We start from the raw sequence: 26,514 nt of genomic DNA on the forward strand, positions 1-26,514 counted from the left end.
ATTAGACGCTCCCTTACTTTTCAAGGCACTTGGGCAGAAACCGTGGTCCACGTATGTATGTACATATTTATGAAACGCCTTTTTCTTCTCTTTTCCTCCCTTTTTTTTTTTTTTTTTTTTTTTTTTTTTAAAGCTTGTATAGTGGTGAAGTCTTTCTTCGTACTTTTACTTCGTACCATATCTGGGGTGGAGCGAACTGTGGCTGAACCGCGGGAACACAGCGCAGGCAACTCCCACTTTCAAGGGTTGCTGAATTTTCTGCTGATAACGCTGGGATTACGAAATTGTATTCCGGAATTGCTTCTATGGACTCTGGTCAAAAATATGAGTGAGTAGCGCCGTCAGTTAGCCTTGTCAGATTAAGCCAAGCAAGATTGATTGATTGTAGTGTCACACTTGCCTGTCCTTGACGTCTCGTCTTCTTCCGCCAAACGTGTAACCTAGCAACGCGGGGTATCGGCACCCTGTCGAATCATTTGAAATAGCTTGACCAGGCGTGGATGTGCTCAATTAGGTTCAGTCAGCACGATAATACCTCTGTACAAGACACCAAGACTGCGTCGTTGCTCCGTGCCAGCTGTGCATTACTCTTGGGCGGCTCCTTAGTGTCCCCATTTACAAATTTCACAGACTACAGACATATAACTAAAATCGGAAAGTCGGCCATCTTCCGTTCTTATCTCATGATGAACCCAGCAAGCACATTAGCGCAACAACGGCAGGCGCGGGGGAAAGAGATAGAGGAAAAGGATCGTCATGCGACAGAAGCAAAAGGCAAGAAGAGAGTCAGTTATGGCCACGACGAAGAGGATGCCGGCAGACTCAAATCTGAAGATGAGCTTTTTGAGGAACGTGAGAGACGACACACGGCTGCTAGAATACTTGAGAGCAATGAGTTGCTCATCTTCCATTCTCATGCAAATGACGAGGTATGTGATGCCCTCCGTCAATTCTTAGATTAGCCGATAAATGAGGAAGGTTTTATGTGGGCAGTTTTTGCTTGCCCTTTCCCTATCCTTTCCAAGGAGAGAAGCAGACTGTCTTCTGCTCTTTGGAGTTGACGGCTGGAAACACGCGCAATGTAAGCAAGAAAGACTGACAAGAAATCTTCGCTATTGACCGCAGAGCATCCCACAAACGCGCCTTCGATTTGAGAAGATGATGGTCGGGCTCGAGCCAGATGGATCCGACAATGATTGGGAGGACGACTATGAAGACGAAGGGAGTGAGGGTGCCAGCACTGGAACGTCGGCTAGCAGGACTGGCGATAGGCAAGAAGGCGGTATCAGGAAAAGGTTGAGATGATGATAGAAGATACCATTTTGTCCCCCCCCCCCAATTCTTTCTCCATTGCTTTAGGATATCCAAGCGCTGTCACGAGGGCTCAAAGTATGTCTGTACGAGTTCCAATCAAATTGTATTTCTACTTGACAATCTATGCCACCAGGTGACCTCCACGGCAAATCATCGAAGGAGGTTTGCCCACAAATGGTCCCAATTACAAGGTACAAATGTATCAAATGGTCTCCTGACCTAAAGCTGCTCTCCCATCCCCGAGGAAGACATGCGCTCCTCGTTCACCATACTCTCTGCGTCGCCGACCTGTTTTCGCTCGCTGACTTCGCGCAGCCGTAATGTTGACCTCAAAGCTCGTAGCGTCGTCAATCCCTGAGGAGAGGCACCTCTCATGACTGCTAATTGCTATTGCAAAGGTTCCGAACTCGATGATAACCGATTGAGGTGCAGGTATACATCTGTTCCATAACTGCATCATTTACGAAAGATTATGATCAGTTTCCTCGCATCTTGATCTATACTCAGAAGGTCAAAATCGACTTACCCTTCCATACTAATGAGCTTCAAATCACCCCCAAAGTATCTTGCATAAAGCCTACTAATTGGCAATCCGTACCCAAACCCGGCCATGGGTGCTTTGAAATCACTCTTGTCGAAGTCGGGGTCCAGGTTTGGCGTTGACTCCACGGTCGTGTACATATATGTCCAAACGAGAGGAATGGCGGAGCGAGGAATACCTCCTCCTTCATCGGAGATTTTGATGGTGATATCCTCTTTACCCTCCGCGACGATGAGCTTGATCACTGGAAAATCCTCCTTCTCTTGGCCATGCGTTTCTACCACCGCTCGCAGCGAGTTCTTCAAGGTCTCAAAAAGCATATGTGACAAGTGTCCGGGCACATACATAAAATTAAGGTCGGGCTTGCAGACGAGTTGTACCTTTGGCGCATCGAAAAGTCCATAATGATCCTCACAGACAAATCGTGCATTCTCGATTGCCTCCTGTGCAAGTTCCCGCACATTGGTTTTGGTACAGATGATGCCAACGTAATTTGGCTCGCGACAGCTCATTTGCTCCGTTAACGCGACGTGCTGTCCAATGAGCATACGGATACCAATTCGAGACATGTAGAATCGATCTAAAAATGCCTGAATGTTTCTGTCAATCTGCATGCGTTGCCGTTTTCGCTTGTACTCGAGGATGCCCTGCGCTGTTTTACACAACGAATCTCGTTAGCTCCGTTCGACCGAAAGAGACAGCAATGAAGAAAGCTTACCAATTGTTGTAACAACACCATCGTGGCGGCGTTTGATAACATCTAGAGTCTGTGCAAAGCGTTTGTTGTAATCATTCAATTCCGGCGGCCATCCCATGCCGTCATCTACCATTGCATAGTATCTTCGACTAGAAGCTTTTTTACCATTTTCCATCAAGGCACCATCCGCAGGGTTCGGTGAGGACCTATATTGGCCTTTCTCTACACTGGGGTTGTCGGTTGCATGGCTCAAAATCCGTCCTTCTCGCCCATTGTTCCTTGTGGGTTTGAGAAGTCGCCGCCGCACATCTTCAGCCAAAGACGGCCGAGGTAACCGGATAATCTCCTGGACAGCAATTCAGCCTCTCGGACGGTCATTAAAAATTGGGGTGGGAATACTCACCTCAAATGATTGTGCATACCAATTTTGTACCCTCTTTATGGATGGCATCTCGTTCAGTCCGTCCGGCAAATGCTCAAGCTCTTGCACGCGATGAGCAAGGCGAATCGGCAATTCCTCGGATAAGAACTGTGATGCACGGAAAAGGGTCCCTGGCAGTGTATGAGCAAAATCGAACCGTTCGAGTGACAATGACCATGGCTTGGGTGCGAGGTCTGTCGCAGTATTGTCCATTGAAAAACCTACCTGCTGAGGGCCGTTCTCCAAACTGTACCATCTGGCGCAAGCTCACACCGGTAGCGGGGAAATTTGAATAGTGCTTGATAGTTTCCATCAAGGCCTCTGTACGTTTCCACGACATCTTGAATGGTAGGCAACTCCGTCCCGAGCACTGTCGTTGAGGTGCGCGTCGACACCGTTAAACGCTTGCAACGCTTTGACTCACTGGCTAAATTCGAAGGGTTCAATTGTTGAGATTACAACCAAAGGAGCGACTTTGAGGGGCCGTTGTCGGTCGAGCACAGAAGGCGGTTATGGATACTTGATTCGGACTTGGAGAATGGCGACAGTGTAGAAGAAAAGTAGGTGTCAAAGACAATGCGCCGAAAACTCTTCGAAAAAATGTAGGTAGGTAGATTGGACACACTCAAGCCACTGTGCTCTTGAACGGAAGAGCGATGCATGTGAGGACGAAGGGACTGATTGAATATTGACGAAGTACTCTATAGCTAAACTTACAACGTGCTGTACAATTGCAATTGTGAGTAACCGATAAGCTTCCAAGCGACCGACAAAGCGGAGCAAAAACCTTGGGGCCCCGCTAACCCGTCATCCCAGCCGAGGCGACTAATGTAGGTAGGTAGCGGGCATGTAACTCTCCCCTACTGGACCTGCTTGGCTCGAGGCTGCGCTGTACGACTTACGGTACTCTTTTCTCAGGGCCCTGCGGGGGGCGTCCCTGTCGGCAAATATATTCCCATGAGTATGAGACAATCCTTCTCGTAAAGAGCTACGTCTCCAAAATCGCCCACGGTCCTCGACCATTCTCGTCCTGAAGGGACTTCAACTACCGCGGGTATATGGTAACCCTCTCCCGCATTGTATCTTTCCGCACGGCGGAGCAATGCACCTAGTTAAAACAAAGCAGAGCAGGCGTAAATCCCCTGGCCCGCTGTTGCGAGACTTAGTCTTAACCATAATGACGCTTCTCTGGCTGGCTTGAATGCGCTCTTAAGCTTTTTTTGTAGTTCCTTAATGGCTCATCGGCTATGCTCTCCAACGAGAGATTTCAATCTAGGTCGATCGCCTTTAAATAGCATCGACGATCATCAACAGCTGCATATTATCCCTGAAACCTTTTTTTTACCCTTGCGAGTCAATTCTTGCTACTGTCATTTCAACGTGCCGCCATGGTGCCTGGGGATTTTACTCAACAACGAGTCCGCAATGCTGAAGCTGAGTGGGATCCCCTATTAAATAATCACCCCGCCAAAAAAAAGTCGGATGAGTTAAATAATTTAAATTTTTTATTTCGGTTCTATATCGGAAGAAGCAAATGGGTCTGGAGTGACTCCAAGCGTTGACTATGTAATAAGATGATAAAAAAAAAAAAAAACCACCCCCAGTTATGGCGACACAAATACCTTAAATAGCAGCAAGACTCTGCTCTTCAATGGCGCGAGCCACTGTGAGCAATATTGTGTTTCGCCAATGGATCGCTCTTAACATCGTGACTGTCAGCAGGCTTCTCGTCAAACTTGTACAATGGCTCAAGCACGGCGTCCTTATTAAAGAAAACGTAGCGCTTGAAGAAGTACGGCAGCGCTTTGGTGAGTTGGTGGTGGACGTGGGTGCGAGTGGGAACCGCAACTGTGGCTTCGTTAGTCCATGTCAATGAATTTTTGTTCTGTAAAACAAAAGTACTTACAGATATAATCAAGCTCCTCAAGGGTACGCTGTTTGGTCTCTGGGACAAACAAAAAAATCATACACAATGCGATGACGTTAAGCCCCGCATAGAAGCAGAAGGAGCCGGTAACGGTCAGCGCAGAAAGCATGGCTGGGAACGTAATAGACAGGACAGCCGCCCAGAAAAGGCAAGTTGCGACCGCCCAGGCCATCCCGACCTCACGATGTGAAAGAGGGAAGACTTCGGCAGAATAAGTAAAGGGCACAGGACCTTCTCCTGGGCTGTAAAATGCAGCGAAAACGAAGACAAACATAGCCACGAGACCTAGATGGGCTTTGCTGTCCGAAGGAATGAGATAGCAGAGCCCAGCAGCTAACAGTGTCCAGGCCATCTGAGGAAAGGTAAAAAGCAGCAATGCACGACGGCCAAATGTATCAATAGTCCAGATAGCCGGCCATGCGAAGACAAAATTGACCAGTCCAAAGCCCCAGGAAGCGAGTAGAGCCTGAATGTTGCTTGCGCCGGCCTTAACAAATACAGTAGACGAGTAGAAAGCTATAATATTAATTCCACACATTTGCTGGGCAATCATGACGGTGAACGAGGCAAGAGTAGCGCGGCGCACTCGAGGAATAGTAAAGAGCTCCACAAAGCGCTTCACATAATTCCCCTGGTGGATAACGTCTGCCTCGACCTGAAGTTGGGCGTGCACATAAAAGAGATCGCGAGCCGCTTGCAAACGCGTGTTGCGAAGGCGGCAGAGCGACTTAAAAGCTTTGGCATACTGGCCGTTCTTCATGTACCAGCGAGGCGACTCGGGGCAGAAGTAAACACCAAGCAGGAGCGGAACGGCGGGAATAAATGCAGATCCAAATTGCAGACGCCAGGCAATAGCTCCGGTGTGAACGACTGCAAGGTTTGCAGAAAAGCCCCTGTGGTGTATTAGTCGTGCATGAACGGACAAAAAAGATGACATTAAATTATCCTTACAAGAAAATACCAAAAGCAGTCCACATTTGCCAACTCATAACCAACCCACCGCGAATTGCGGCCGGGCAGTTTTCTGCAGCATAGATAGGGACGGTGGATGCCTTAGATCCCATTCCAATACCGAGAAGAAGACGAGTCACGAATAGCTGCGGCCAGGTTTGGGAGCACGCAGAACCAATAACCGAAAGGAAGCAGAACAGTGCGGAAAAAAATATTGTTCCTCGACGACCCAAGTAATGGTTGAGAGGGTCGGAAAGCCAGCAGCCGCTTTTTTTTTTGGGTCAGTTCTGAGCAGCAGCCGAGATGATGGAGCTTCTGTACTTACAGGAACGAGGATGCAATGTAGGGACCAGCGTTTATCACTCCAACAAGCCATTGGTTTCGAATAGCATTCGGGTTGTTGACGCAGGCTATACCGTCTGTTCCGGTGCCAGGCATGCATGCCGAATCAGGGATCCCAAATGCTACTGGAAAGGAGAGATTCGCACCATTAGAACCTGTTTGATCCCAACCCTGGACGGCGGCACCGATTGAACAGAGAATAACAGTAAAATACAGTGACCATGGCTGGCGCCATCGATGTAGCACCTCATTACGAAGGGCTTCTCGCTCTTCCTCTTCAAGCTCCTCAACGGACTCAAAGCCAGCTGGGTGCTGGGCAACCAGTGCTCCCCGGCGAAGGAGATCTTTGATATCAGTCAGATTCTCCTTTTCGGCAAACTCGTCGACTTGGGCGAGAAGGGTTTCGCGCGAGAGACCGGTAAGAGGATTTTCGATTCTTTGCACAGAGCATCAGCATAATGAAAACCTATATGGCACTAAACGAGCAAATACCTCGCTGTTAGATTTTTGTTAAGATCAACGTGCTTGTGCTGTTGTTCGAGCTCTATGTGCTCAATTTCATTGACACCCAGCTTCTCCTGAGCCTCCATCTTGCCCTTTTCAGATGAATCTGACCTAGGGCACGGAGTTGGACACGAGTGGAATGCGTCTCAATGACAAAAACACGGAAAAATTTGTGAGCTGAAGACAGGGAGCAAGGAGATATTTCGGCAACGATATAGACAAACGTTTGGAAGAAGGGGGAGTATAGGTAGCTCTTATAGAGAACATGCAAAACCTCACTTTACTCAAATGTTCAAATACGACACCCTGGGACATCCTAGGACTCACGCGGAATGTGCGGGGTTCCCCAGGTTCCACCACGAATAGTCTGATAGTACAAGGCTCAATCTCTGGGCCCACATTACTTGGAAGGGAGAGGTTTCATGGCTAGCATTATACCGACCAAAAAAAGGTGAATCTTCCTTCAACACGAGAAATCCAGGTTTATCCATGTCTGCGCTGGACATCTATCGGTAGGATCTTGTAATGATACGCCGACCTATGGATGTTTTGGTGCTTTGTGGCTTTTCCTATGAACGAAGCGGGAACGCCATCCACTGCGGTTGAGCGGCGCCTCGAACACGTCCGGGCAAGCGGATCAACTTTTTTGAGCACCGATGGTCTCCAGGGATCCCGTTCCCTGCTAGAAGCTAATTCAGCCAAGCAGACATGTGACGGGGCCTGGCCAGGGATTGATCAGGTTGCGGGGAGGGAGGGTGGAGGCAACGGTCTGGCGCCTTCTGGTGGAAGCCTCATTCGAGTGAGACCTGTTGTGTCGACAGTCTCGAACAAGGCGTCCCATTTGGATATGCAACACTCCAAGTGGCCGCGCAACCGACAACCTCGAAAACCTGCCCCCCCTGTGCAGCGTGGGGTAGTCCGAGAGGGCTCGAACACATTGTATATTGTATTCGCAACTGCGCCGCATATTATGCTGCAATATACTAACTAACTATACAACTTGAGGTAAGCACCTGATTGATCTTTGCAACGATGTGCCTTGGCTATCCGTTTTTCGTTCAGCGAACCCAGTCAATCCATCCCACAAACTTCTGTCATTTCGTTCGGACTGGGTCCGTCCTAGGTGCCTTACTTACCCAAAACGGTTCGCGTCCAGCCCTCCTGTAAGTTAACTGATTCTCTTGGCTGATTGAGAAGGCTGGTCTGCCAGGGATTCCCCTTGGGTTAGGGGGGGAAATGGTTGGCGGCCGCGGAATGAATGACGGGCTTTTTGATTGATCCAAGCCTAGTCGCCAGCAGAAGAAGATTTCCTCCGCAAAACTCAATTTTTTCTACCGCAGCCGCTGTTCAGGATCCCATTCCCTCAGTGTGGTAATTCGGTCCTGCACAGTCAAACCCCTCGCAGAGAACACGGGGATCGCAAGTCCAGTTTGGAGCACCTTCCTTTTTGGGGTGTCATCTCGCTCCCCACTCCACAAAGACCCACTTTGGGCAGTGGGGCTCGTTCTTATCCCCAGTTTCACCAAGAATTAGTTAATCCAGTCAATCTAAGTTAGTTATGGGGTAGGACCTTATTCATAATCTTGTATGGTACAGTCGGAGCTGCTTGTCCTTTCGCAAATTGTCATCCATTTGGTGGGGTAGAAGCGTCATCCCTCGTGGCAAGTGCAATCGGCCAGTCCGGTCGCAAGAGAGCGTAGGAATAACCCGACCCCAACGGGCTCTATATGCCTATTACCTCTCCATCATTCCCTCTGATATGTTTTGCCACTATTCACGCTCTTGCCATCATTGCTACGAGTACGACAACATTTGCTTAACCTGACTTGGCTCGACCAGGATCAGACTGAGATTTGTGGGAAAATCCTAAGAATATCCTTGCCTGTGCTATTTCAAATTGTTTCATAACTAATTTGCCAAGTGATAGCAAGCAGCATCGGAACAGGAATGATTGTGCCCTTAGCCTATGTTTCCGGACCCTCCCCCCCCAACACCCCCGGTCTCTACATGGAGGATTGAGTAAGAGCATAACTGATAAACTCTTCATCACGCCACCAGCTGCACCTGCCAGGAAATTTCAAAATCCAGTTGAGGCCAATCTAATTCGAGACTTTGGCTCAAAATTGACTTTTCGAAAATCTATTTTTTGTGTTCATCGAGATGTGGTGGTGTAGTCATCCCAACGAATATATACTCCCGACCTGTAGAGACGGAATCCGTGATAACCAAACTCAAAAAAAGAAAGGAAAAAAAAAAAAAAACGCCAAACCCGAATGCACTCACTCAGCGCCATCCCATCGCGCCAAGAATACCGGGATCCAGCTAAAAATGTTTCCTTTCACCTGCCTTAACCACCAAATATTTCCCAAATTTGAATACTAATACAATCAGACGAGAGAAGTTACAGGCAAAAACAAAATAAAAAGGTCGGAGTGGTTATACCGATGTGATTTCATTTGCGAAAATTGATAATAGCAACCTTTAAGTTGAGCCGTTAGCAGCAGTCCAGCTCATGCATGGCTTTTGAAAGACATGAAATCAAACGGGAGAGTACGAACCTGATGTCCGAGACCATATGCCAGTCTCCCTCCATTGGCATCCCAGGATAGACTATGATCTAGAGAGGATTGACCGTCTCCTTCGTCATTGGCACCATTTGTCCATCCAACGCAGGATCCGCTCCAATTGGCTTTGGGAACCCCCCCGTCTTCGGCATGCCAAATAAGTACGCGGCTATACCCGGCTGCCGCAAGAAGGAAACCATCCGGCGAGAAACTCAGTGTCATAGCGGGAAGATCATGACCAAGAGTCAAAAGGTGGACAATTTGGAACGGTCTCCGAGCATCCCAGAGGCGTATTGACCCGTCAACTGACGACGTGGCTAACAAACGGGGCGAACCTGCGGGATAGGCACTTGGATTGGTGAGTGGTTGAAACTCCAGAGCCGTTATGGTCTCATCATGAGCAAGATGTGTCTGCAGTGTATCTTTCTCAGCTGCGATGAGCTAGGTTCAGTAAGTTAGCATGTGAAATGACATTTGCCACGGCATCACAATAATCACTCACCGCAAGCCAAGGTTCCGATTCTGCAGATGCAGCAATGGTACTGCAGTGTGGATCATATCGAACCTTTTCCCATCTTTGACGAGTCTCATATGCGCGAAGCAGAATGATGTTCCCCGCAACGCGATATATTTGAAGCGTCTCATGACCGCAGACTACGAAATCCGTACTGTTGATCCAAGAGGCATCCAGTACAGGCTGGGCCATTTCAAGCATCTCAATAGTTGCGCCAGTTGAAGGATCCCAAACCATGATATGACTCGTTGACTCGTTACTCGAAATGCCGAGGAGAAGGGATGCGCCAGAATTCCATCTAAGGGCGAAAAGAGGATCTCTTGCTGCGGGCAATATATGTAATAGTGCGCCATCGCTGCTCCAGATCAAGATCTGACTATGCCATGGACGGGAAAAGTCCCGAATCCCAATAGCTAGAGAGGCCCCTGTGGGATGCCAGGCTATGGCCGTGACCAAACTCGTTGTGCCTTGGTCGCCGAGATCTATTCGTTTCGGAGCAGCTCCAACGGCCGTAGGCGCATTCCAGAGACTACAAATCCCTTCCCCCGCCGTGATCAATGCAGTCGGATCAGTAGGATTCCATGCTGAATACAAGACCATATTATTTGATCCAAATGCGAGTAAGCTTGTCCCGGGACCAAGCTCAGTGACTTTATAGCTTTGCATACCAACGCTGTTCCCCTTTGTGATGATAGGCACAGGGGTCGGCGGAGGAATCTGGCCTAAATCTTCGGCCTGAGATACTGAAGATGGAGCAGGAACAGGCGAATCTGTCACCGAAGGGTCTCTTTTCGGTGGCATACTTGGCTGCTCAATTTCAATATTCCACGATCCATCGCGGTCTATTTCCATAGCGTCGCCATTACCAGGAATTCCGTTGGTCTTTCGGTTCCTCTTGGCACTGGTCTGAGTAGAATTACTTGGAATGACTCTCGTGGAGGTAATATCTCGACTGGGTTTGCGCTGAGTGGGTGAGGTGGAGCTGAGCTCGGTTTCTTCGTTAACATCGCCGTTCGGTTCATTGAAGGTGGTTTCACGCTCGGGGCCAAAAAAAAGAGTGGCTTGCGAAGGTGAAACACTCTTGCCATACTACTTCTAGTTTTAGAGCTCAGTTGGGTTGAAGCTTTCCGGTGCGTACGGACCTGATCAATAGATTGTTCGATATCGTGATATTGAAGGCCTTTCTGGACCAGGGACACCAGTGCATGGGTTTTGATATATGGAGCAAACGATAGTGATTGAGGGTCCAAGTTCCAATCTCGTTGCAACTTCACGGCGGCCTCTCCATGACCTAGATCGTCATATAGTTAGATTTGGATCAGTTTGCCAAGCGGTCGCGCTGTGAGTTCGAGGGATCCCACCAGATTCTTGCAGATATCTATAAAGAGAAAACCAATATATTAGCATTGATCATATGCCGATGCGACGGCGCTAAGGAAAATGGGAGCCGCAGGTGGATGCGCATAATGCATACCTCCAGACAAGGTAATTGACATGATTCGAAGTCAACGATCCGGCGGCCATGTCGCCAGTACTCAGCAGGTCGTCGCACAAGACATGCACTTTAGGTGTAAGTTTTTGGAACCTGATAGATAGTAATCGCAATATCTTTCGAAGGAGGGGCAACCACGCCAAACCTCCGGAAATAACAGTCGCACTGTCTATGGGAGGGAGTTAAATTGGAAAGAGGCATCAAGATTCGCCTGGGGTCTTTGACATGGCGTCCGCGGCTAGTTAGCGTCTGGCTCACCCTGCAGTGGCACGGAAGCGAACCGAACGCTCCAACGCTCCCACACGAGTGGGATCACTGCTGTGTCATACTCCCCTCGTTTGGTTGGTCAAACGCGCAAGTTGGCCTTCTCCGTACAGCTTATATCGACTTGTTGAGGGTGGATAACTCTGATGAAAGCTTAAATGTGTATACAGAAATGAAAGACTTATAACGCAAGTGACGTTAAACAGAGATTTCCGGTTATTCATCAAGTCCCCATCAGCCCTGAATTGCATAACAATTGCCATCTAAAACTGAGCCTTCAAGCTGCATATCACCTCTCAATGCCATAAATACGCGTGGAGGGTGACTCCCGTAAGGTGATCAAATACATGCATTTCAATGAGACATTGAGTCTCAAAGCTGCTGGGTTGGCTTGTGAAGCTCCCAGATCTTATTAAGATCGAGCGGCTTACTAGGCGGAACTCCGGCGGCTTGATGGTTCCGCTCTAGTAGGATTTCGTCCTGGGCAAGTGCCGAGTTACTCTGTTATTGTACCACATAGTTATGGCCACGCACAGCAAAGACAGCTTGACAATATTACACCTCGGCGTTGCTGAGGATAATGGAGGCTCATTTCATCGTTTCAAGAGTCGTCGGCGCTGATTATCCGCTCAATCTCTTTTCCCACCGCTTCCTCGAAAGACAGGAGCGGTTTGCTTCGGCCGTGCTTCTCCATTGTTGAGTTCATGTCATAAGTCCTCGGTTGTTGCCCTTCCCTTGCATTCACATCTCCATTGACGACGGTCGAAACTCGCAAGTTGCGATTTCATCCTACTCGCCAGCAAAGCCTTACTGCTTTACGCTTGAGAGCCATTCATCGACAAGATGCCGACACGCATCAATATTCCCCCATTAACGCGAGGCTTACTGCTTCTCCTCATTTGCCTGTCCCTCCTGTCTGCCGCATTACGATATCGTGAGTCCGCTTCGCGATCCGATGGAAGCCCCCCTTCTTCCATACTCGTCCCATACCTCACGGTGGTGCCGCAATTATCCTGGTTCTATCCATGGGTTTTCCTTATTGCGACATTAGTCGAGGAGAACATTTTCACTCTGCTTGTGACTGGGACAACATTGCTATATGGTGGCAAGTATTTGGAACGTGCCTGGGGTTCTCGCGAGTTTGCGAAATTTCTCCTTGTAATATCATTGGCGCCCAATCTCTGTGCATGCGCAATATATATTATCTGGTTTGCAATTACTGGAAACATCAACCGATCGTGAGTGAAATGTCCAAATTTTAGGCAAGCTCAAGAAACCCTAACGTCTACTTTCAATCAGTCTCACAACAATATGTGGGGGTGTCAGCCTTCAAGCCGCGTTTCTTGTGGCCTTCAAGCAGCTGGTCCCTGAGCATACGGTCACTATTGCGAAAGGTCTCATTAAGATCAGGGTCAAACACTTTCCGGCATTATTTGTTCTCCTTAATACTCTGAGCGGAATTATTTTAGGCACTGATTCGGCTCTAATACTGGCATGGTCGGGATTCCTGGCGTCATGGACATATCTTCGCTTCTATCGTTTGAGCCCTTCCCTCTCCTCCACCTCCACGGGCGAGGGTTTATACCTTAGAGGGGATGCTTCAGAGACGTTTGCGTTTGCTCGTTTTTTTCCCGACGCAATTCAGGGCCCCATTGCTACATTTTCAGAGGCGGTCTTTCAGGCCCTTGTTGCTTTGCGAATATGCACACCTTTTTCTGCAGAACATATCGACGCCGGCAACGAGCAAGCTTTAGCACGCTCCGAAGGAGGACTTCCCAGCCTCCTAGGAAATAGCAGAACGGCAACAAGAGCAGGCGGTAAGAGGGAAGAAGCTGAGAGGAGACGAGCGCTGGCTTTAAGAGCACTCGATCAAAGACTTCATGCGGCTGCAGCTGCCCGGGAACAACAAGCAAACGCCACTCCAACAGCAGCGCTGCCAGATCAAAGCCCAGTCATGGAACCCAGAGAAGACAGGAACAAAGGTGTTGAACAAGAAGCGTGATGATGCGATTGATATTACATTTCGCCGGCTTTCCTTTTGATCTCTTCTAAATCTAAAAAACGATTGCAAAGCGTCAAAGTGACCGATTCCCTAGGATCATATTCGCCATAAAATTCAGAATAGAGTTCCTTGTGTGAAATCCGAATTTCTATCATTGTTGCATAAGAGCGACGCATTTCCTCGAATTTACGCCTTCCAATGCTTTTTGGACGGAATTGAGACGTACATTGTGTGGAGTAACTCTAGTTTGGAAAAAGACAAAGACTGAAGGACGTCTATCCATTCCCGTTTGTGGAATGACATCCACGAAGATAGTCAGCCGGCAAATCTCTGGTGCCTTCCCTGATTGTTTGGCTATTAAGTTATACTACGTTGATTTCTCGCTACAGTCCCTTCTGTGATATAGTGGAACAAGACCCTTCAAGGTGAGGTGACTTGACTGACACCCCACTACTGTACCGCAAAGGGAATAATGTAGTCGATGGCTAGTGCACGCCTATCAAAAGTTTATCCATGATTACATAAGCAAATACTAGATCTCAGTTGTAAAATCTCGAGAAATATTATTAACGGCTGCGGACAAACTTCAAGCCGCAGACCCTCACTGTTTGCTGCAGCCATGTCGTTGCAGGAGAAGCTCGACAAGATTCGGTCGCCGAAGCTGCAAAATCAACAGCAGGTACAATTTCTTGACTGTCGTCTGACTTGCTATTGTTGCTAACGATTTTTAGACTGCGCGCGTACTTTCGGCCGTGGAAGATACCTTACGAGACCAAAAGACAGAATTTACCCCTACAGCGTATTTCGCAGCCATTCTCGCTCTCCTAAGTCAATCGATATCATCCGAAACTGGAATCGTCAACAAAGAACTCGCGACTTCAGTTGTATACCTCCTGGACCTGGTAACACCTCATGTTTCCCAGCCGTTGCTACGGTCCAAGTTTTTTCAAATTTTGACACACCTTGCTCCCGCTCTCACCAATGCTGAAGCCGAAGCGCCGCTTCTACGACCGTCTATCGGCTGCCTTGAATCCCTTTTGATTGCACAAGATGCGGCAGCCTGGGCGCTTCCACAGACTCAGGTCGGCCCAAGACGAGCCATTGCGGGTCTACTGCATTTTGCTGTAGACCACCGTCCGAAGGTTCGAAAGCGGGCTCAGGATGCGCTGGTCAAGATTCTCAAGAGTCCACCTCCGAGTCCATCGCTTGATCATCCTGCGGCTGATATGTGTGCGGAAACCGCTTTGAAGAGTTTGAGTGATCTCGCCAGCGCGACCGGCAAAAGCAAGAAGCACCGGGAAAACAGCCAAGGGCGTCCCCATGAATCATCCTTAATTCATGCCCTGCAACTGGTCAAGACAATTGCAGACGCTTCTGGCGGTTGGCCTTCGCGAAAGATGGAGTCTCTGTGTGACTTACTGTTGAGCATCTCCAAGTCAAGCAATGAATATCTCACCATGGCAGCATTCGATGTCTTTGAAGCCATATTCGAAGGAATGGCTGATGGCTTCTCTGCCACGAAGCTTCCACACCTCTTGGAAGTCATTTCTGAGTTGCGGCCATCCCAGAATGATTCACAGCTTCTTCCCCCCTGGATTGCGATCCTCTCTAGGGGCTATGATGTTTCTGCTCAGATCGATCCTGAAAGTACATTTGCCAAATTGCCGGACCTCTTTACATTGGTTTCTGGCTTTCTGGCTTCCTCTTCTCACAATATTCGGGTGTCCGCCGCGGAGTGTCTCATTTCCTTCCTAGCCAATTGCGTCCCAGATTCAGCAATCATCGAGCCTTCGATATTTGATGAAAAGATTCTTGAGAAAATTGCTAAGTCCGGGGTCGACCTGCTCAGCGTTAAATACCAACAAGCTTGGATGGAGGTCTTTACTGTACTGGGTGCCATGTTTGACGCCTTGCGATGGAGAAGTTCGCCACTCCTCTTGGATGTCGTGAAGATCTTGGGCGATCTCCGCGACAACAGTTCTTTCACCAGTAAGAAAGAGGTCGACGAAATACTAGGCAAAGCAATAGGTGCAATGGGCCCTGAGGCAGTTTTGAACCTGATCCCGCTCAACTTGACCAAGCCGAAAACCGGACAGCCAGGAAGAGCCTGGCTACTACCTGTCCTTCGTGACAGCATCAACAATGCCCATTTAGCGCATTTCCGATCCGAGTTCGTCCCACTGAGTGAGGCCATGTTTCAAAGGGTGATCAACCATGGTGGCGCCGAAAAAACTATGGAAATCAAGATCTTTGAAACGCTAGTCCAGCAGATATGGGCACTCCTACCAGGATACTGCGACTTGCCGTTGGACATAATTGAGGTTTGTACAATCCAACTGAAAGGGAAAGTTAAAACTTACTCACTCTTCCTCAGGCCTTTGACCAGAGCTTTGCTGAGCTCATCGCCAATTTGCTTTACAAGCAGACCGAGTTGCGAGTGGATGTGTGCAAATCTCTTCAGCTCTTAGTTGACTCGAACAAGGCGGTGCTGGCCATTGGTACAGAACCCGAGAACCTTCTCGAACAGCGGAGGATTTCGATTGCCCAGGCGAAAAAGAATCTAGATCATCTAGCCACATTTTCCGGAAATATGCTCGCTGTGCTCTTTAATGTCTATAGCCAGACTCTTCCGCAGTATAGGGGCTTCATTTTGAACTGCATCAGTACTTTCCTCAGTATTACCTCAGAAAAGGTCAGTAAGCTAAAGCAGCCATATCATAGATCGGAATGTGCTGACAGGCAGGCAGGAACTCATCGAGACGTTCGCGCGAGTTACGGGCATGCTTGAATCTTCTCTCGGAGAAGGCGGAGCCCAGACTCAAGCGGATAAACAAAGACAAAAGGAGAAAAACGCTGGCGATAAGATGCCACCCATGAGTCACACGCTCATGGATTTAGTTATCACCATTTCCATTTACCTGCCGCGAGAGAGCTTTGCCACGCTATTCAATATCTCGGCGTTGATTGTCGCCAAAGACGATGACCCCCAGCTCCAGAAAAAGGCATATAAACTTATCCCGCGCCTTGCAGACTCCGATTTGGGCAAAGCTGCATTAGTCGAGCGCAATGTTGAGCTGCAACAGCTGCTTCTTCAAAGCGCCTCGAAAGCTTCCGCGCCTGCTCGAAGAGTACGTGTTATTGTTACCATACGTAAAACTCCGCTAATAAATACTTAGGATCGTCTGGATGCCCTTGCTAAGATTGTCACGTTTCTTCCTCAATCTGATCTCCATTTCATCCCTTCCATCCTTTCTGAAGTTGTTATTTCCTGCAAGGAGGTCAATGAAAAAGCGAGAGCTGCAGCCTTTGATTTACTTGTATTAATGGGAGAGAAGATGGCAGAAGGCGGCACAGTTGTTAATTCCAAGGTAGAGCATATGCCTGACGATGCACCGGATGTGCCAGCCACGATCGAGGAGTATTTCACCATGGTCTCTGCGGGGCTTGCTGGATCAACGCCACACATGATCAGTGCTTCGATTACTGCATTGACAAGGATACTCTACCATTTCCGCGAATCATTATCGGAAGCTGTTGTGACGGACTTGGTCCAGACCATGGATCTTTTTCTGACATCAAACAACCGAGAGATTGTCCGTTCTGTCCTCGGATTTGTCAAGGTCTCAGTCATTGCTCTGCCGGTTTCTCTCATGCTGCCGCGACTTGAGACCCTACTTCCAAACCTCATGGTCTGGAGCCACGAACATAAGGCTCACTTCAAGGCAAAGGTTAAGCATATTATCGAAAGAATGATTCGTCGATTTGGTCTCTCTGTCGTCGAAAAGTGCACGCCTGAAGATGACAAGAAGCTAATCACCAACATTCGCAAGACAAGAGATCGTCGCAAGAGGAGAAAAGATGAGGGCAAAGATCATGAAGGCACTGGAAAAGAGACAAACCGTAAAGGCCGATTTGAGAGCGAATATGATGAGGCCGTATATGGTAGCGATGAGAGCTCCGACGGCTCTGATGTTAGTGATGACGAAGTTCTTGGCAAGCATGGCAGAAAGCCCAAGACTGGGCAGGCGTACATTGTCGAAGATGAAGACGAGCCTCTGGATCTTCTGGACCGGCGAGCTTTGGCAAACATCTCGTCCACGAAACCCCTCAAGTCCCGACAGCCGCCTGCATCAAAGACTAAAGCAAAGGTTGACCTGGATGGCAAACTTCTGCTTGACGATGATTCCGATGATGAGATGATGGACTTTGGTGAGGACGGCAATGTCGGTGCTGGCGACGGTTCAATGGAAGGAGGTATCAACGCCTATGTGCAGGCGCTGAAGGGCAAAGACGCGCCCAAGCGCGGCCAGCGCGGAAAGCTCAAGTTCAGTAACAAGAGAGGCACAGACGATGATGACGAAGAGATGGAAATAGATGAGGAGGAGGTAGCACAGAAAATGAAAGCGAAGCAGCGCGGGAGCGGAGGACCAAAAAGGAAGGATCAAAGGAAAGGTTTGGGGGCACAAAAAACAAAAAGCGGACGGATACAAAAAGGTGGTTCTGGAGGCAAGCACGGACGGCGTTAAATTTTTGCATACATTCTAGCTTCGCAGGGTCTGCTTTTACGGAAAAAAGTTTTGCAAGATACTATAGTGAATTCTGGATTATATAGACGACATACTCCACTTCTCCTGACGCCTCGCTCTGGTGATTATGATGCAAATCTTCAATGAGAAATAGAGCAGACAAGCTCGATGTGCATGCAGGATTTATCATCTCACTTTGCTCATGATAGTTTCTGGTCCCCTCTCTACGTGCATTTCAGCTGCCTTTGTCTTGACGCTGTTCATCATGCCTCGGTCAAAGTCGTCCCTGGACCTCAAGACGGCCTCAACCCAGCTCAGCTGGACATCCCAGTACTCCTGCTTGAAGCTTTCGTAGACGCTAGCAACGGCATGTTTTTCCGCCTCTAATAGGCGCACCAAACCATCCACAACCCGCCACTTCTGTTTGATGTTTGCAAAATCCGGGAACCTCTCAAAGAATTGGAAAGCGGTGATAACGTCGTCTTTGAATTTGTCGTTGAATGCATCAACGCGTCGGAACTTAGCTCCCTTATTTCGAACGCCTGACAAGTATCTGATCAACAATTCTTCAGAGAGCTCTTCCACAAAGATATCCACCATGCTATGATGCAGCACCTCCGAGTAGTCTGAGATGTAGTCATCGAAAGTGGAAGTAATTCGCTTCATGCCATATTCGGAATACCACTTTGGCGTGAAGAAGTCCGAAATGGTTGAACGAAGATCTACAGCAAAGACGATGGAGACAAAGATTGTAACGCAATGTGTGGCGAGGTCGACGTAACCATCTCGAAGGCCTTCAATCTGGCTGCTGGCATGGAGCATGTATTTGGGCGTGACAAGAGGCTCAAAGTCGCGCTTGAAGCGTGAAAGATATCCCAGCTGCCCAGTTTCCTCATTATCGTCGATGCAAGCAATTTGGTCATTAGAAATGGCCACGAGCCAGTCCTGCAAAATCTGTAGGCCTTCCTGCTCGCCTTGTCCGCCGGTGTACTTTGAGGCTTCCTCGTCCATGACCTTTTGCCACATGGTCTGACGATGCTTGAGAGTCAGGAACATTGCATCGATCACACCCTCAGTGACATCAGCGCGCTCCGAGTTCCCAGCCGCGGTGACCTGCTCTCTCAGCATGCGCCACATATCACCCAGTGTCTTGGTTCGGAAATAGCCATTTTCATCGGTGTCCAGACAGTCGGGTTTGCGTTCAAGGAACACTTTTCTGTCGCCGGCAAACATGCGATCAATCCACTCATCAAGATACTTGATGATGAGTTGACGCCACTCACGCACAAGCTCCCCCTCGCGGTTGTCAATTAGCTGAGGTTGCACATCGCTTTCTTGGAAACCAAGTCTTTCAAGCTTGGCGTAGTATTTCTCCCCCCAATGTATGATCGCAAGCATGTTTGCTGGCTTCAGATTTGGATCATCGATTAGCTTGACAAGCCAGTCATGCATGAGATGGTGATAAATGTCAACGTATGTCTTCATGATATTCCATCTTTTTGGCATCAACCCCACCATGCCTATCTTGACCACATAAAGATCGTTAAAAAACCATCTCGTACACTTGTCCAGTTTGCTTGAATCTTCCAAAAAGGTTGCCTCGGTTTCTTCAAATTGGGATTGTGCGTGTAACTCGATGCTTTGAAGGAACTTTTCCTTGTATCCTCGAAGCTCCTTTGGTCCGGTGGCCATGGATTTGAAACGCGAAGCAAGCTCCTTATGATCTCTCTGAGCATCTTGGAGCGCCGCTACCTTTTTATCGCTTCTTTCCTCCTCTTCGATCACAAGAGCAAGTCGCACCACCATACCCTTATTGTCGGCCTGGACCAAGGGAATGAGGTTCATGCATGCAGTACCGACATGGTCGTCAAACCACTCAATTACGTCATCAAGACGGCTGAAATATTCCTGGAGTGTAGCCTCCAAAGATTTGTCAGAGGCTCTCTTGATCTGATTCATGGCATCGTCCCGGATATCTCTGAGTTTTGTCAGCCCGTAATGGATCGCAAGCAGATTGGGCTGGTTTTCGATGTCTTCGTCGTCATCTTTCAACAAATCTTTGAGATTCTGGAGCTTGTCATTGAACGTATCCAGATTCTCCTTCATTGCCTCAACCTGGGTGAAGTTACGATGCGTTTGTGACACAAGATTGATATTAGGGAAATCTCGGATCATATTCTGAGATTCGGCGCACAGCTTATCGATCTTCATCATCTCTTCTTTTATCGAATTGACTGTCCGTTTTCCATCATTAATCGAGTCTATTCCCATCTGCGTCGTGTCCAATTGCTCCTTCAATCCTAATTTGAGCTGTGTATCGACGGCCGCCTTCTTGCGCATGAAGTCAGCCCTGAGGGCTGAGAGCTTGTCCAGATCCTCGGGATGCCGCAACAGCTCATCGAGCTTGAAGATAACCCCATCCTCATCGATCATGGTGATAGATGACTGTTTCATGCCATGCTCTAAACAAGGCTCCCCTTTAGTGTGTTGTCAAATGCAATAGCTATTCGAGCAGCCTAAAAGCTTCGTTTAAGTTGCTCATCTGGAAACCTCTGAATACTGCTACGTACTTCCGGTAAAGTGAGCGACAACGCGAGGAAGAGAAGCCTCGGGTAGGGACAGGGGAGCTCCAAGAGACTAGCGTAGTACTGTCCTGCTGTAGTTCTTGGTACGTACCCGGTACTTGCAACGCTCAGCATTTGCTTGGCTCCGATTGGACCTCCCTCGCTCGCGGCGTTTCCGGCAGGCATCAGCGGAAACTTCCGCAGGATTTGGTCAAACGTCTTCCGTTTCACCGGAGTCTTCGAGATTTACATGGTCATTTGCAAGACAACGTCGCGACACCGTCGATCTTACGGGAGGTTTTCTCGAACATAGAAATCGCGAAGGTAAGTTTGGTTTAAATTCAACAAAACTTCCTCAACTGCGCAACTGACACCAACAAAGATCACCGTCCCGAACACGAATCAAGATGGCTTTCTTCAAGATAACGCTCCTTCGCTCAGCCATTGGACTGCCTCGGAAAAGCTCTGGCGTTCTTCAGGCCCTTGGCTTAAGGAAACGGATGCGAACAGTCTATCATCCCGTCAGCCCACAGGTCGCGGGCCAAATCATGAGAGTGAAGGAATTGGTCGATGTGTCCGAAGTCGAAGAGCCGCTTTCCAAACCAGAAATGCGGCAATTGAGGAAACCTGATCCTGGCTTTTACATCGAGTCTGCAATCTCGCGATAATTCGTGGCTCCTCTCAATTCACAAATCGCATTTGGGGGGTTTTTACTATTGTTAGGGGTACTTTCTGGGAGAGGACAAAACGTCAATACGCCTTCTTCCCGAATATATTTCAGGCCAATATTTGGCATAGTATGGCGTCAAGGCGTTTTTAAAAGTTTTCCTGGGCACATGACCTTTCGTGTCTTTTGATCTGATCAGCTGCGCTTCAATCAACAAGAGTGGTGGATCGTCATGGAGATCTTAGGAATCAAATAGCTCATTTCAAGCATATTCAAGTATCTTTTCGAAGCTTAAGAATACCTTCGCACCTGTATTTATTGGCTTGATATTGAAACCATGTTAAAAGCGAGATAGGCCTTATTCCGAAGGAGTTTGGCTTGGAGTATTTAGATAAATGGACGAGATGTCATCACAAGCCAGAAAGAGAGAAAAAAAAAGGATAATAATAAGATCATAGTACAAATGTCTCCTATTGTAGGATCTATAAGTTAATCTGAGCTCTGGTATATCATGTCGAACGGGCTCGGGAAGGAATAATATCAGCGTGTACGGAGCCGGTAAAAGCCGCATCCAACCAGCCAGCAGGCCAGCCGCTTCGGGTACCAGCCGTATCGAATGTGATAATAGGTGGAAAGTGACATCGTATGCTCCCCAACATTGCGGAGTACATCTGGAGAGCGATAATTACCGAACTCCGCATCTATGAGATCAATTCATTTGGGCCGCATTGATCTTTCTAAAGCACTGAGCGCTGCCTCTTTGCGCAAAATGGGCTCCTCAAGGCTACCAGTTAGCCTGCGCTCTAGCTTCAATGTACAAAGGGCGAGTTCAAAGGGTCAATTGCTCGCCTTGAATATTGACTTGTGCGTTTGATCCGCAATATTTATCTTCCGAGGTTCTATGCTGATATCTGTGCTTAGGCTTCGCAATGTCATATTCATTCTCTTCCTATTGCGCTGGATGAAAAAAGCCTTCCTTCAACTTAAAGGGCGCGGTATTATTGGCTCTACGTTTGACATTTATACAGCGATTCGACGCGTGCTCTACGGTATTTTGCTACGTACTCCCGGCGTCAAACAGCAAGTGCAGAAACAAATTGTCGAGGCCATTACCAAGATAGAAGGAAAGCTTGTTCCAAGCGGCCCTGGAGTAAATCGTTACTTGACATTGCCAAAAGAAGGGTGGACTCAGGAGCAGGTAAAAGAAGAGCTGGAAAGGTTGAGCCAGATGGATCACACGAAGTGGGAGGACGGCTATGTCAGTGGTGCTGTCTACCACGGTGGAGATGAGATGGCGAAGCTTCAAATGGAGGCTTTTGGGAAATTTACTGTGGCCAATCCCATTCATCCAGACGTTTTCCCGGGTGTCCGTAAAATGGAAGCAGAAGTGGTTGCGATGGCAAGTTTATTCGACGTTCGAACCTGTTCTGTCATTCTCATAGGGCTAATCGGCATTAGGTCCTTTCGATGTTTAATGCTCCGCCAGGCGCAGCAGGTGTTACAACCAGCGGAGGCACTGAATCTATCTTAATGGCATGTCTCAGTGCTCGTCAGAAAGCGCACGCCGAGCGCGGTGTCATCGAGCCTGAAATGTTAGGAATCCACCCCATGTATCTGGACGAGTCAAAGAAAAGCTTACGAGAAATCGCCTCAACAGGATCCTTCCCGCCACAGCACACACTGCATTTCGGAAGGCCGGAGAATACTTCAATATTCGAACTCATCTAGTCGACTGTCCGGCGCCCGACTACAAGGTACACATCCCATCAGTATCACGGTTGATCAACTCCAATACTGTTCTGCTCGTCGGGTCTGCGCCGAACTTTCCTCATGGTATTATTGATGATATTCCTGCCCTCTCACGCCTGGCCACCCGCAGGAAGATCCCGCTTCATGTTGATGCCTGCCTTGGGTCTTTCTTGGTGCCATTCCTCGAAAAGTCTGGATTTGAGACGGAATTATTCGACTTCCGACTCAAGGGAGTTACAAGTATTAGCTGCGATACCCATAAATATGGTTTTGCTCCCAAAGGGAATTCAACAGTTCTGTATAGAAGCCAGGAACTCCGCAGATACCAATATTATATCTCGACAGACTGGTCAGGCGGTGTTTATGCTTCGCCTAGCATTGCTGGATCACGCCCCGGTGCGTTGATTGCCGGCTGTTGGGCAAGCTTGATGTCTCAAGGAGAAGCGGGCTATGTAAAGGCATGCCATCAAATAGTTGGCTCTGCTAAGAGGTTCGAGATGGAAATTCGTGAAAATCCCGCTCTCAGCAATGATCTCGTGGTTATTGGTCGCCCGCTGGTCAGCGTAGTAGCATTTACATCGACATCTCTAAACATTTACGATATTGCTGATGCGATGTCCTCGAAGGGCTGGCATCTGAACGCATTACAAAGCCCTGCGGCCATCCATGTCGCATTTACGATGCCAATGGTAGGTGCTATCGATAAACTCATCGAAGATCTAGTCGCCACAGTGGAGGAGGAAAGGGAAAAAGAAAGGGTGCGTATGGCTGAAGGGAAGGGGAAGAAAGGTGCCGCCAAGGGTGATACTGCAGCCTTGTATGGGATTGCGGGAAGCGTTCCTAACAGTAGTATCGTACGAGAACTCGCTGGAGGTTTTCTAGACCTCCTCTACAAGGCCTAAAGAACTCGTTCATAAGACAAGTTAAATATGCAAACAGGTGGAGGACTGAGGCAGAATGTACTTTAGTTGTAGATATCTTTCCCTTTCCCCTTCATCAATTGCACTCAGAAGACGGATGGAATTAAGAGCACATATCAATTTGATTGTTCTGCCATCTATTGCTACATAGTATCCGTCCATCAAACAATCCACAAGAAAATCCCGCTGAGAGCCCAAGAATAGGTATTGAGCATTTACTGGTCCAGACGGGCAGGGAAGTTGCCGGCCTCTTGATAGTGAGCTACAGTCAGCACGGGAATATGAATGTATGAAGGACACCGAAGGGGCATACGAACCGCGCTGGTCATCCCATCTCTCGCACCAGTTGCTGGGGCAGAGAGATCGGTAGGCTAGCTTGAACTTTGGCAAACAGTCAGAAGAATCAATTGAAGAAGATATAAGTTGGAAAATAATATTTTGCGACGTACCTGACGGCAAGGAGCGAAATCCTCACCCTTAGCATTGATGCATTTGTGGTAGTCGACATAGTTCTGCCAGCAGTGCTTGGTTTGGTTCTGGTTCGGAAAGCGGGCATCGAAGCCTAAAAGTCTTGAAGTCAGAGAGGGCAAAGAAGCTTTTTTGTCAATTCAACATAGTATTCAAAGCTTCGTATCTTAAGGAGGCGACCAATGGTATCTACATGGCCCTCAGGGTGGAACGATGATTTACGTACCGGCTGTTGCAGAGTCAAAGTTAGCATTTGGTCCGATCGGATGTAGGGATGCTTAGGCACTCACCAGTAACAAACTTGAAAGGCTTGGTCTCGCGGTCGTCGTCGGCCATTTTGAGGGCGCAGGTGTGGATCTGGATGAAGTAGAGATGACAATTGGCGGAATGTCAATCGATGTGGAGAGGAAGAGCAGTGCGACGATAGATGTGGGCGAGCTCGCTCGCAGAAACCGAAAGAGCGGCTAGCGATTTGATTTGAGCCACTTGCGGCTGGTGGGAAGAGACCGGGACACCCCCCTTCTGACGTCCGAGCTACACTTCCTTTCCCTTCACCCTTCGACCACAGAACAAACAACGTCCAATTGACGAAAACTCTGTCGCTAAAAGCCACAATGTATCCCACTCGCATTTTGAGGATGCAGCCCGCTCGCCCTCTGATGAGATCTGTGCCTGTGAGCAAATTCTTGCCCTCAAGGAACTTTGTCGCTCTTGCGCTAACCAAGCAACCTTTGCTTGACAGAAAGAGGATCAAGCAGGTCTGTCTTTAGACACCTCAAAGCCCAATTGCAACAACTATCAATGGCTTTAACCCGACATCTAGCAAAAGACGGCTAATCTTTCTCATAGCACACACCATTTCTCAGCGTATTCGTACCTTGAAGAAGATTCCCCCGGAGTTGATCCCTCTCGGTAAGTCCAACTTGGTTGCTCAATTGATTGGAGCCTAGGGCAATGAACTTTGCTAACTGCGGGCATCTAAGGTATCGTCCTTGTGTAAGGATACGCATCATAGCTTCTTTTGTGCTCGCCTTGCTGACATCTCATTGCAGCGTTGCTGTTGGCGCCGCAGGCTACTCCATGGCCAGAAAGATTACCACTGACAAGCAGCTCCGTCTTACTCGGTCGAGCAAGGAATAAGTGTCAGATTCATTTGTACATTACGGGTATTCGAGTCTCAGATATGCGCACAAATTGCAAATGGTTGTGTTATGCGCAAAATAATGTGTTGCAGCTCGGATTATTAAATATACATAATCAAATGCACAAATTTGCTCCGAGCGCCGAGTTCATTCGCGTTCGCGCTCGATATTATCTACCTTAACGCCTTTCTTCAATTGCTGAAAATGTTGACCGTGATTTTTGTTTGCTCAATCATGCAGGTTTAGGCCCAGCAACATCTAAACCTTCCAGACCCTGCATGGGATCTTGTGCTCTTTCCTCATCGCCAGATCCCGTGACAGCTACTTTATCCTCTTCGCTCACAGCATGCTTGGCTAGCCATCCCTCCTAAGAAATGTAAATCAGAGACCGTAATACTTGCAGTTTTCATGGCGAACAACCTACCTGCTCCCATATTGCAGATTTGCTACCTAATCCCTCATTGCTTTCTTTCTGTGGTTTTGCCGCGGCTACTTTGATCACTCGTCCGTAGAGCTCGCTCTGGTCCATATTATCGATGGCTTCCCTAGCATCTGATGATATTTCAAATTCCACATACCCAAAACCCCGGTGCGGTTCATGTGAAGAAGAGGCTTCAGGTTTTGGTAATGAAATATCGACTATTTCGCCGAAAGGCAGGAAGGCAGCATGCAAGGTTTGCGTGGTAACCGCATTATCGAGACCGCCCACATAGATGGTCGATTTTAATCTCGATGTATCCGCCATGATTGCAACTGTACCAGGCGTACACGCAATTGCGAAATTTATCGTGTAAAATCGGTGCTCGGAATGAAGCATTCAAACTGCGGAGAATGGCCTCGCACTTTGATATCACGTGCCTTAACTTCAATTGGGTGGTCGGCTCCTATCGCCAACCAAAGCTTAGCGTAAGCTGGCGATTGTTTCGCGAAGGCCAGATTGACGCC

At 48.3% G+C, this 26,514-nt stretch overlaps 12 protein-coding genes across 12 annotated transcripts; 6 read left to right on the top strand and 6 right to left on the bottom strand.

Moving 5' to 3' along the window:
- Positions 1–686: 686 nt before the first annotated feature.
- Positions 687–1,305, top strand: L228DRAFT_270728 (hypothetical protein; the record flags this gene model as incomplete). The annotated part of the gene is made up of 2 exons (XM_018335446.1): positions 687–929; positions 1,126–1,305. The coding sequence occupies 2 exons, from the start codon at positions 687–689 to the stop codon at positions 1,303–1,305; spliced, it is 423 nt and encodes a 140-aa protein (XP_018185516.1).
- Positions 1,306–1,701: 396 nt separating this feature from the next.
- L228DRAFT_254167 (pyruvate dehydrogenase kinase-like protein) lies at positions 1,702–3,313 on the bottom strand (the record flags this gene model as incomplete). Its single annotated transcript, XM_018333809.1, has 5 exons — positions 1,702–1,765; positions 1,841–2,507; positions 2,574–2,898; positions 2,956–3,104; positions 3,199–3,313. 5 exons carry the CDS (start codon positions 3,311–3,313, stop codon positions 1,702–1,704), a joined length of 1,320 nt encoding a protein of 439 aa, XP_018185517.1.
- Positions 3,314–4,621: 1,308 nt separating this feature from the next.
- L228DRAFT_214301 (hypothetical protein) lies at positions 4,622–6,783 on the bottom strand (the record flags this gene model as incomplete). Its single annotated transcript, XM_018330028.1, has 5 exons — positions 4,622–4,821; positions 4,880–5,793; positions 5,852–6,118; positions 6,177–6,629; positions 6,686–6,783. The coding sequence occupies 5 exons, from the start codon at positions 6,781–6,783 to the stop codon at positions 4,622–4,624; spliced, it is 1,932 nt and encodes a 643-aa protein (XP_018185518.1).
- A 2,131-nt stretch (positions 6,784–8,914) lies between these two features.
- On the bottom strand, positions 8,915–11,441 carry L228DRAFT_32714 (WD40 repeat-like protein). The gene is made up of 7 exons (XM_018336480.1): positions 11,250–11,441; positions 11,137–11,153; positions 10,918–11,066; positions 9,764–10,864; positions 9,256–9,702; positions 9,140–9,176; positions 8,915–9,075 (listed from the first exon to the last, which is right to left on the bottom strand). The coding sequence occupies exons 1-6, from the start codon at positions 11,297–11,299 to the stop codon at positions 9,150–9,152; spliced, it is 1,791 nt and encodes a 596-aa protein (XP_018185519.1). The 5' UTR covers positions 11,300–11,441; the 3' UTR covers positions 8,915–9,075; positions 9,140–9,149.
- Positions 11,442–12,374: 933 nt separating this feature from the next.
- On the top strand, positions 12,375–13,533 carry L228DRAFT_214024 (DUF1751-domain-containing protein; the record flags this gene model as incomplete). Its single annotated transcript, XM_018330018.1, has 2 exons — positions 12,375–12,769; positions 12,831–13,533. The coding sequence occupies 2 exons, from the start codon at positions 12,375–12,377 to the stop codon at positions 13,531–13,533; spliced, it is 1,098 nt and encodes a 365-aa protein (XP_018185520.1).
- A 619-nt stretch (positions 13,534–14,152) lies between these two features.
- L228DRAFT_214123 (NUC173-domain-containing protein) lies at positions 14,153–18,059 on the top strand (the record flags this gene model as incomplete). Its single annotated transcript, XM_018330022.1, has 5 exons — positions 14,153–14,212; positions 14,265–15,854; positions 15,908–16,225; positions 16,281–16,661; positions 16,710–18,059. The coding sequence occupies 5 exons, from the start codon at positions 14,153–14,155 to the stop codon at positions 18,057–18,059; spliced, it is 3,699 nt and encodes a 1,232-aa protein (XP_018185521.1).
- L228DRAFT_263287 (exocyst complex component Sec6) lies at positions 18,034–20,922 on the bottom strand. The gene has a single exon (XM_018334480.1). It carries the CDS (start codon positions 20,511–20,513, stop codon positions 18,246–18,248), a length of 2,268 nt encoding a protein of 755 aa, XP_018185522.1. The 5' UTR covers positions 20,514–20,922; the 3' UTR covers positions 18,034–18,245.
- Positions 20,883–21,720, top strand: L228DRAFT_250384 (ribosomal protein L30). Its single transcript, XM_018333318.1, has 2 exons — positions 20,883–20,947; positions 21,006–21,720. Exon 2 carries the CDS (start codon positions 21,031–21,033, stop codon positions 21,289–21,291), a length of 261 nt encoding a protein of 86 aa, XP_018185523.1. The 5' UTR covers positions 20,883–20,947; positions 21,006–21,030; the 3' UTR covers positions 21,292–21,720.
- A 238-nt stretch (positions 21,721–21,958) lies between these two features.
- On the top strand, positions 21,959–24,414 carry L228DRAFT_250385 (sphingosine-1-phosphate lyase-like protein). Its single transcript, XM_018333319.1, has 4 exons — positions 21,959–22,154; positions 22,212–22,689; positions 22,749–22,882; positions 22,948–24,414. Exons 1-4 carry the CDS (start codon positions 21,994–21,996, stop codon positions 23,939–23,941), a joined length of 1,767 nt encoding a protein of 588 aa, XP_018185524.1. The 5' UTR covers positions 21,959–21,993; the 3' UTR covers positions 23,942–24,414.
- On the bottom strand, positions 24,054–24,859 carry L228DRAFT_250387 (cytochrome c oxidase, subunit VIb). Its single transcript, XM_018333320.1, has 4 exons — positions 24,718–24,859; positions 24,409–24,521; positions 24,277–24,340; positions 24,054–24,209 (listed from the first exon to the last, which is right to left on the bottom strand). The coding sequence occupies exons 1-4, from the start codon at positions 24,761–24,763 to the stop codon at positions 24,175–24,177; spliced, it is 258 nt and encodes an 85-aa protein (XP_018185525.1). The 5' UTR covers positions 24,764–24,859; the 3' UTR covers positions 24,054–24,174.
- A 144-nt stretch (positions 24,860–25,003) lies between these two features.
- Positions 25,004–25,749, top strand: L228DRAFT_250388 (hypothetical protein). Its single transcript, XM_018333321.1, has 5 exons — positions 25,004–25,101; positions 25,170–25,185; positions 25,277–25,339; positions 25,411–25,423; positions 25,480–25,749. The coding sequence occupies exons 1-5, from the start codon at positions 25,042–25,044 to the stop codon at positions 25,565–25,567; spliced, it is 240 nt and encodes a 79-aa protein (XP_018185526.1). The 5' UTR covers positions 25,004–25,041; the 3' UTR covers positions 25,568–25,749.
- L228DRAFT_285363 (hypothetical protein) lies at positions 25,661–26,367 on the bottom strand. The gene is made up of 2 exons (XM_018336330.1): positions 25,994–26,367; positions 25,661–25,936 (listed from the first exon to the last, which is right to left on the bottom strand). The coding sequence occupies exons 1-2, from the start codon at positions 26,312–26,314 to the stop codon at positions 25,802–25,804; spliced, it is 456 nt and encodes a 151-aa protein (XP_018185527.1). The 5' UTR covers positions 26,315–26,367; the 3' UTR covers positions 25,661–25,801.
- Between the last annotated feature and the right edge of the window lie 147 nt (positions 26,368–26,514).

This window comes from Xylona heveae, assembly GCF_001619985.1.
Source record: "Xylona heveae TC161 unplaced genomic scaffold L228scaffold_11, whole genome shotgun sequence".
NCBI lineage: Eukaryota > Fungi > Ascomycota > Xylonomycetes > Xylonales > Xylonaceae > Xylona > Xylona heveae.